The 9,432-nt window shown below is 45.4% G+C and overlaps 1 protein-coding gene across 8 annotated transcripts in view; it reads left to right on the top strand.

Annotated features, from left to right (window-relative positions):
* Positions 1-3,428: 3,428 nt before the first annotated feature.
* The window catches only part of LOC140187559 (multidrug and toxin extrusion protein 1-like), a 69,010-nt gene continuing 63,006 nt past the window's right edge, over positions 3,429-9,432 (top strand). For all 8 annotated transcript variants that reach the window (XM_072242972.1, XM_072242969.1, XM_072242966.1 and 5 more), the window contains exon 1: positions 3,429-3,906. In XM_072242972.1, the coding sequence (XP_072099073.1) occupies positions 3,778-3,906 (129 nt within the window). In that variant the 5' untranslated portion in view covers positions 3,429-3,777. The remainder of the gene's footprint in view (positions 3,907-9,432) is intronic.

Raw genomic sequence — 9,432 nt, 5'->3', positions numbered from 1 at the left:
CCTTATCATTGACGTAGAGCACAGAAACAGGCCCTTCAGCTCAGCATGTCCATTGCAAAACATTAACCCCATTTGTAAGGCCTCCATTGGTTGGGGTTGACTATGGATGTTGGGTCCCAGCTGTCTAGATATGGAAGTCTGGGCAGTATGATATGGAGAGCAAGCTGTTGCTCATGTAGCAAGCCCCCCTCTCCATGCATCTGATGAACCCAAAGGGACGGCAAAGACCGATATAGTTTGGCACCAGCAGCATCACAGGAGTTGCTAGTCAGCATTGAACTCAACGTAGGACTGCCTCCCAGCTCCAGATTTTTCCCTCAGGGTTTACTCCCGAAGCCTTCCCATTGAGTGGGTATAGCCACAAGGCAGCGGAGGTTTAAGATCAGAGTTTTCCTTCTTCTAGATGGGGAGTCAGCCACGGCTGACGAGCTCCATCTACCCAAAGCAACTGGTTTTAAGACACCAGTAAATCGCCTTTGCCCTTTCTCCTCTCAGTAGAAATGGTTTTGCTGAGCTTAGTAGCTAAGCAATATGTGAAGGTGGGAGCTGGACTTGGCTATCAGAGGCTATCTGAGGCGCGAGCCATTAATAGATGGTGAGAGCTTATCCCCATTACAACTTTAAGGAACCACGTATTAAAATCCCAGTTATACTATCTCATTTACCAGCGCTAGGACCACAGCCTACTATAGCACTGGGTCCACAGTCTTCTGTAGCACTGGGTCCACAGTCTACTGTAGCACTGGGTCCACAGTCTACTGTAGCACTGGGTCCACAGTCTTCTGTAGCGCCGGGTCCACAGACTACTATAGCACTGGGTCCGTAACCTACAATACCTTGGTAATAGACAATAGACAATAGGTGCAGGAGTAGGCCATTCGGCCCTTTGAGCCAGCACCTCTATTCACTGGGATCATGGCTAATCATCCACAATCAGTATCCAGTTCCTGCCTTATCCCCATAACCTTTGATTCCACTATCTTTAAGGGCTTTATCCATCTCTTTCTTGAAAGCATCCAGAGACTTGGCCTCCACAGCCTTCTGGGGCAGAGCATTCCATATATCCACCACATTCTGGGTGAAAAAGTTTTTCCTCAACTCCGTTCTAAATGACCTACCCCTTATTCTTAAACTGTGGCCTCTGGTTCTGGACTCACCCATCAGCGGGAACATGCTTCCTGCCTCCAGCGTGTCCAATCCCTTAATAATCTTATATGTTTCAATAAGATCCCCTCTCAGCCTTCTAAATTCCAGTGTATACAAGCCCAATCGCTCCAATCTTTTGACATATGACAGTCCCGCCATCCTGGGAATTAACGTTGTGAACCTATGCTGCACTCCCTCAATAGCAAGAATGTCCTTCCTCAAATTTCGAGACAAAAACTGCACACAGTGCTCCAGGTGTGGTCTCACCAGGGCCCTGTACAGCTGCAGAAGGACCTTTTTGCTCTTATACTCAATTCCCCTTGTTATGAAGGCCAGCATGCCATTAGCTTTCTTCACTGCCTGCTGTACTTGCATGCTTGCTTTCAGTGACTGATGTACAAGAACACCTGGATCTCGTTGTGCTTCCCCTTTTCCTAACTTGACTCCATTTAGATAATAATCTGCCTTCCCGTTCTTACCACCAAAGTGGATAACCTCACATTTATCCACATTAAACTGCATCTGCCATCTTCTCCAATTCTGTAAATGTTCAAGATCTCTGGTCTTGTCTAATCATAGCTTCTTAATTAACCTCACTTTAAGGACTCTGCCGATGGCAGATGTAACTCCAGCTTCAGGATGCTCCATCCTCTAACTGCCCGGGAACCTTAACAGATTCCGATTCCGATTCATGTACATCGAATCATACTGTGAACTTCTGAGTTAACAACCAATGCAATCCAAGGATGTGCTGGGGGCAGCCCGCAAATGTTGCCATACATTCCGATGCCAATACAGGATGCCCAAATGCTTGGCAGACCGTCAGCAAAGAAATAAGAGCAAACTAGCCCTCGTTCCTCCCTCCCAGCCATCCACCTATCCATTCAAACAGTCAGTCATCCAATCCCAGGATAGGCTTCCTCTGGGCTTGCAGTCTCTACTGGACTGACAGACACTGGACCTGCAACTTCCCCATCAGGCTCGCAGCCCGGGCTTCTGATCGAGCTTTGGGCCTTGGCCCCAGACAGTGCCCAGAACTCCCCGCTTCAAACAAGCATCTTACTGCCCATCCCCCCCTTACCAAGCCTTTGGCCAACTGGGTTACCGAGCCTTTGGTCAACTGGGTTACCGAGCCTTTGGTCAACTGGGTTACCGAGCCTTTGGTCAACTGGGTAGCCGAGCCTTTGGTCAACTGGGTTGCCGAACCTTTGGTCAACTGGGTTGCCGAGCCTTTGGTCAACTGGGTTACCGAGCCTTTGGCCACTGGGTTACCGAGCCTTTGGTCAACTGGGTCACCGAGCCTTTGGCCAACTGGGTTACTGAGCCTTTGGTCAACTGGGTTACTGAGCCTTTGGTTAACTGGGTTACCAAGCCCTTGGCCATACAAGGTTCCACAACCATTTTGCTTTGAGGGCACACCTGTGAAATCTCCCGTGAGCTGTTCGGCTACATTAAGGAATATTCTGAGCAATTTTGGGCCCTGGATCAAAAGAAAAACTTGCTGGCCCTGGGGAGGGTCCAGAGGGATTGAAAGGGTTGATAAGGAGAGTTTACTGGCTCTTGGCCTGTACTTGATGGAGCTCAGAAGGATGAGGGGAGACCTAATTGAATCCTATCAAATACACTAGAGCCCCACTTCAAAATACAAGAATGTCCCTTTAGAACAGAGATAAGGAGCAATTTCTCCAGCCAGAAGGTGGTGAATCTGTGGAATTCATTGCTACAGACTGTTATGGAAACCAAGTAATTGGGTATGTTTAAGGTAGAGGTAGATAGGTTCAGTGGTAATGGGGTTAAGGGTTACAGACAGAAGGCAGGAGAATGGGATTAAGAGGAGAAGATCAGACATGATTGAATGGTAGAACAGGCTCAATGGGCCAAATGGCCTAACAGCTCCTATATCTTGTGTTGTTACAGTTGGAAGTTGTTGGATGTGTGAGGACATTGAAGGCATGGGGGAAGTAGGGGGTAATGGCCTGAGAAAGAAAAAATCTGACGGGCCGAATGGAGATGTGACTTTGAGGACAGAGTGGTGGACCGTGTTGTCTTTTGAGAACGAGATAGTCTACTTTCAAAAAATTATCTTGAAAGTAGAACCATGGACTAATATTAAACGATTGGGAAATTCAATATGGCAAAGAATTTCTGAAGCAAACTTGGATAAACAAGGCACAGTTATCTGTGGGTAAAATAGGCACTTAATCAGAAACAACACACATTTCACTCATACTGATAAAAAGAACTCCTCTCCTCCCCCACCCGGTAACCACAACAGCCCAACGTCAACACAGGAGGATTTGCAGATAGTGAAGATCTTGACAAACGCAATTCTGGAGAGGCTCCGCAAGTCGAACAGCATCTCCGTGGGGGAATAAACAGTCGACGTTCCGGACCCAGACCCGAACAATGATCCCATTGCGATGGCGGCTGCTGCGATTCTCGCCCGATTTGCACGACGCGCGGCGAGCCCCGCTCGAAAGGGCAGCTCGGAAGCGCTAGCGGAGCCCTTCAGTCTGAGGTGATGTCGGAGAGCATCGCGTCTGCGCTGGAATCTGAACGCTCGTATTTAAAGGCAGGAACTGAAGCATTCGGCGAGCCCGTTATTTCTCCGGTTACTGGAGAACTAGGAAGATGAGCGAACCGCGGCGAGCAGCGTTCCCCGATGTTACCCAGACCCCACTACTGAGGAAAATCAGAAGTTTGATCCCCCTTAACTGCTGGAAAGAAATAAAGGATCTTTTCCGATTGGCCGCTCCAGTGGTAAGTTCATCTTCCCAAACGTGTGGCGCTTAAAGTTCACGTGATCGGATTCCCCGGAGAAAATATTACAATTTATCGGGGCGACGGCTCTCTAGGGAGTGGGAAAGAATGTCAGGATGTTCCTGGTGCTTCCCGGGTAATGAAATAATCTTTTGGAGTGTAGTGAATACAACTCGTGTGGTATGAACAGTAACTTAACAAAGAGCAGGCAATCCCTATTCAATAACAGCAGAGCATATTGGACTGAAGAGACGCTGGAGGTGCTGGAAATCCGGAGTTAACACACAGGGTGCCGGGATCTTCTGCTACTGGAGAGGAAGGGGTCGGATTGGGTGAGGAAACCCCTCAGTTATTGTTGTCGGTTCTCACCCCAGAGGGTGCTGTTAATGCATAGGAATGTAAAAGAATGCTACTGAATGTAATACCTTTGCTCATTGCAGCCAAAAAGTTCTATTCAAAAGTTCAAAGGAACATCTCAACAAGCCTGATGCATTTTGGAAACAAGTCCTGTGGACTGATGAAGTTAAAATAGAACTTTTTGGCTGCATTGAGCAAAGGTATGTTTGGAGAAAAAAGGGTGCAGGATTTCATGAAAAGAACACCTCTCCAACTGTTAAGCACGGGGGTGGATCGATCATGCTTTGGGCTTGTGTTGCAGCCAGTGGCACGGGGAACATTTACTGGTAGAGTGAAGAATGAGTTCAATTAAATACCAGCAAATTCTGGAAGCAAACATCACACTGTCCGTAAAAAAGCCGAAGTTGAAAAGAGGATGGCTTCTACAACAGGATAATGAACATAAACACACCTTAAAGCACTTTAAAACTATGTCCCCTTGTTGTGCCAACCTTTTAACTTATTCCAAGATCCATCTAATGATTCCTTTCCACTTAGTATGGAAAACTAGGGTAACAATAACTGGATTGCCAATGTGGACTGAATGGAATATTCTGCAAAAGGGTCGGAGAAGACACCAGTACAGTCATTAACATACAGGGAAAAGCACTACTGCTGGTAGAGGTGCTCACAGACTGTGTAGGAGGAATCAAAAGCATACGAGTGGACTGACTGAAAGAACACCTCTGCTCAGTCCACAAGGGTGACCTGCTTCAATTTGCCATCTTACCTGCACTCTGATCATTGCAGGGAGCTCCATGTCATCTCAAGAACCAACACACCATCTTCTTGAATGGCATAGTACAGCTTTCCAGACTCAACATCCAGTTCAGTAATTTCAAATAACGCACCATTCCAGCTTTGTCAGATAGCGCGCCATTCCAGCTTTGTCAGGTAGCGCGCCAATCTAGCATTGTAAGTAGGCATTCCTTTCTCTTTCTTAAGAACATACAGAACAGAACAGGCCCTTCAAACCACAATGTTATGCCAACCTCTTAACCTACTCCCAGATCAATCTAACCCTTCCCGCCCACTTAGCTCTTCATTTTTCCGTTTTCTACTGGTGATTTCAGTCTTCATCCTTTGCCACTCTCTTCTAACTGACACCACCACACCATCACTCCTAGGTTCCACTTCATCCCCAAGATAAGAAGAGTTTTAAATTCTGGAGGAAGAAAGATGTAGGGAATAAACGGGGAGATCTGTTCCAAGGAATGAGAGGGGTACGACCATGCAGGGATAGGAAGTGAATGATGTGAACTTCAATGTAAAATATCATTTAACCAGGAAGGAAGGAAGAATAAACACTGCTCTTACCAGCAGCAAACATGTATCAAGATTTTTTTTATTATTGTCCTACTGAGAAAATATTTGTAATTTAGTGATGGGTTACCAGGAGTTATGATCTTGTACTCCAGTTTATCTATAGTTTTTAAACTTTATTCTGCATTCTGTTATTGTTTTGGCTTGTACCATCTCTCTGTGCACTGTATAATGATCTGATCTGTATGAACAGTTTGCAAGACAAGCTTTTCACTGTATCTCAGTACATGTGACAATAATTAACCAATTTCAATTCTAGTATAACTTACTAACTTGCTGCCCATTATGCTGCTAGCGTTTATGGCGGCATTCAGGGCTTCCTTCATCGTGTCAGTAGCTTCCTCTCAGTTCTCACTACTGTCAGTCACATAAGTCCCGGGTGGAGACTCAGGAATACCATCGCACTCAGATGTATAACGATTCTTCATTGCTGTTTCCGATACAGTTCTGTTTTACCAGTCAGGGCTGTTAGCCCTGACGTGAACCTCCAAACCTGGAGGACCGGTGGACCAGTCTGAATCTGGTTTCTACTCTTTGACCTGTTTGGCATGGGTGACCCTACCAAGAGCCAAAGCACAAGGCCCTGATTGTAGCCAACATCGCTCTCTGGGTCATTGAGACATGCACAACAAGGTTGTGGTCCTGTTGGAGGAATTCAAGTTTTGGATAATGGTTACTGAGACTGGAGTAAAGTGAACTAACTGGGAATTTAGAGTGATAGAGCACTACAGCCCATCTAGACTACACCAGCCATTTCTCTTTCCTAGTCCCTACCTGAACCTGGACCACAGCTGTCCACATCCATGTACCTATCCAAACTTCTCTTAAATGTTGCATTCGAACCCACATCCACCACTTCCGCCAGCAGCTCATTCCACCCTCTCACCACCCTCTGAGTGAGGAGTTTCCCCCTTGGGTCCCCCTTAACTATTTCACCTTTCACCCAAAACCATGACCTCTATCCTAGTCTGACCCAACCTGAAGGAGAAAAGACAATTTGTTGAAGTCGTCTAGCCTAGAAATTATAAAGGTATAGAGAGAAGTCTTCGTCAGTGACACTGGGAGAAAAAATGATAATCTAAATGTCCTTAAAATCCAGCTTTTTGACCTAAGTTTTATCAAATCCCTTCACACCTCTTTATGTAGTTATGGGTCAACTTTGCAAAATTGTTAAATGTAAACTTTAAGGAAAAGCTGATACTGTGGCAAAGGAAGGTTGCACCTACCAAATATTGAAAGGCTTAGTAGATGTAGAGAGAATGTTTCCCATAGTGGGGGAGTCTTGGACCAGAGGGCACAGCTTCAGAGCATAAGGAGGTCCCTTTAGAACAGAGATGAGGGGGAATTTCTTTAAACAGAGGGTGGTGATATAGAAGAAATATATCTTCTATATTTAATACAAGAACCTCTGTATTAAATATGCCCATGGAGGCCAAGTCATTGGGTATATTTAATACAGAGGTTCTTCATTAGTAAGGGCATCAAAGGTTACGGGGGTAAAGCAGGAGAATGGATTGAGGGAGATAATGAATCAGACATGACGGAATAGCCATGATGCAGATTGGATGAGCTGAATGGCCTAACTCTCTTCATGTATTTTGGTCTTATGGAAGAAGAGAGCTGTCACAGTCTGACATCCGTGCATTTGCAAAGCCTGTGAGCTGTTTAGATGGATTGATAATGTTTCACCCGTAATCTATATTCCGGTGAATTGGGATGCATCCAGACGAGAACATTGATGGGCTGTTGATGTTTTACCTGTGCTCAATATCAAGACGTCAATACTCCGGGTAATCAGGACTAGTCCATTTTGGCCCAATTAAGCAGCTGCCCCAATTAGCCGGTTTCATAGAAATAGTTTGAAAGGGTATAAAAAAATATAAACTACGTTTAACTGAATAACACATTATGTATTTAACTGAAATACAGAACAAATTAGAACATTGCTACTACAGTACTATAAAACTGTATTGGTTTCTGATACTTAATTGAGTTCTCGCTGGAGGAATTCATAGAGTGTACGCTACCGTGTTCTTTTGATTGACTATAAATGAACAAAATCAGTGCAGACACCTAGTTCAGATAACGGACTGCTTTCATTGCCTTCCTGAATGAAGTAATGTCGTAATCCAGCAATAAATTTCTGGGCATCCTGCATAGTCACTAGCACAAGTTCAGATGTGTCAACTTTATCACTTCCCTCATCTTCATATTTCCTGCTTTTTGAATCAGCATCTGTCTGCCCAAGTGGATAACATAACACAAGCAGGCACAACTGATTCTATTTTAAAAAGTGCTCACTCTAAGCACAAACGGTGTCAAATGGCCACACAAGTGCATGTGACTGACGTACCTGCTGATTACGTTGTTCCCCTCCTCCAGTGCCCACCTGACACCAGCCAGTGGAAAGTAAACCGCTACCGGGACGATGGCGGAAAGTATACCAGAAAATTCCCTTGGCAGATAAAATGGACAATGTATGACCGCAAATCCCTGTAGTATCTAGTGACCCCGTGATCTCTGTCTCAGAGGCCTACGTCAGGACGTCTTTTCAAGAGGGTGAACCCCCGCAAGGCAGCAGACCCTGATGGTGTACCTTGGAAAACCTGTGCCAACCAACTGGCAGGAGTGTTCAAGGGCATCTTCAATATCTCACTGCTGCAGTCGGAGACTGCCACCTGCTTCAAAAGGGCGATGATCATACCAGTGCACAGGAAGAGCAGGGTGAGCAGCCTCAATGACTATCACCCGGTGACCCTCACATCTACTGGGATGAAGTGCTTTGAGAGGCTGGTCATGGCTAGAATCAACTCCTGCCTTAGCAAAGACCTGGACCCGCTAGCAATTTACCTATCACCACAATATGAACACTACGTCAGTACTTTCCTTGTATATACTTGATGTAATATATAGTTTTTATTATTATGTTTGCAATGTACTGCTGCCGCAAAACAATAAATTTTACAATATACGCCAGTGATACTAAACTTGATTCTGAGTCTGAAACTGTTTGACAACAGTCTCCTGTCCCAAATTAAGTGGAATAATGTCCCAGATAAACAAAGGGATTTCCTGGTTATTTTATTGATTAGATTTTGTTCTCTAGGCGTTGTCCAAATAAGCGGCTGTCCTGATTAACCAATGGCCCAATTACCCAAAATCAACTTGTATCAATATATATAACAATCCTGTGGCCGTAGGGCAACTTAGAACTCACCTATTCTCACTAAAGCAGAATCGGTAAATCTGCCTTCACTGAGTGAGCATAGATTTTCCAAAATTTAGGAGACTGCAAGGTGATATGGATTTGTAGGATGCTATGTTTTAGTAAGATCGTGGGGTGGCAGGGTGGAGATACGTCTCTCCCAAAGGAGGTGTAAGGCGCTCCTTCCCTCAGCTAGCCTGTAGGTCACCCTTGGGCAAGGTGTAGCACCTGCTTAGCAACCCCCCCCACCCCTGATCAGGGTCACGTGAAGCCATGCATGGGTAGGTAACTCCTTCACGGTCAGGAAATGGAACGAGGTGCCAGAGGAAGTAGGTAGAATAACAACATTTGAAAGACAGTTGGGCAGGTATATGGACGGGAAAGCTTTAGAGCAGGGTTCCCAACCTTTTTTATGCTGCGGACCCCTACCATTATCTGAGGGGTCCATGAACCCCAGGTTGGGTACCCCTGGTTTGGAGTGATATGGGCCAAATGTGGGAAAAATGGGGCTAGCTTAAACAGGTATCTTAGTCAGCATGGAAAAGATGGGCCAAATGGCCTGTTTCCACATTGCATTACTATATTTCTCTCTGATGCTCTAA

The sequence above is a fragment of the Mobula birostris genome, chromosome 25 (assembly GCF_030028105.1).
Source record: "Mobula birostris isolate sMobBir1 chromosome 25, sMobBir1.hap1, whole genome shotgun sequence".
NCBI classification, from domain to species: Eukaryota; Metazoa; Chordata; class Chondrichthyes; order Myliobatiformes; family Myliobatidae; genus Mobula; species Mobula birostris.
This window is presented reverse-complemented; position numbering and strand designations above follow the sequence as displayed.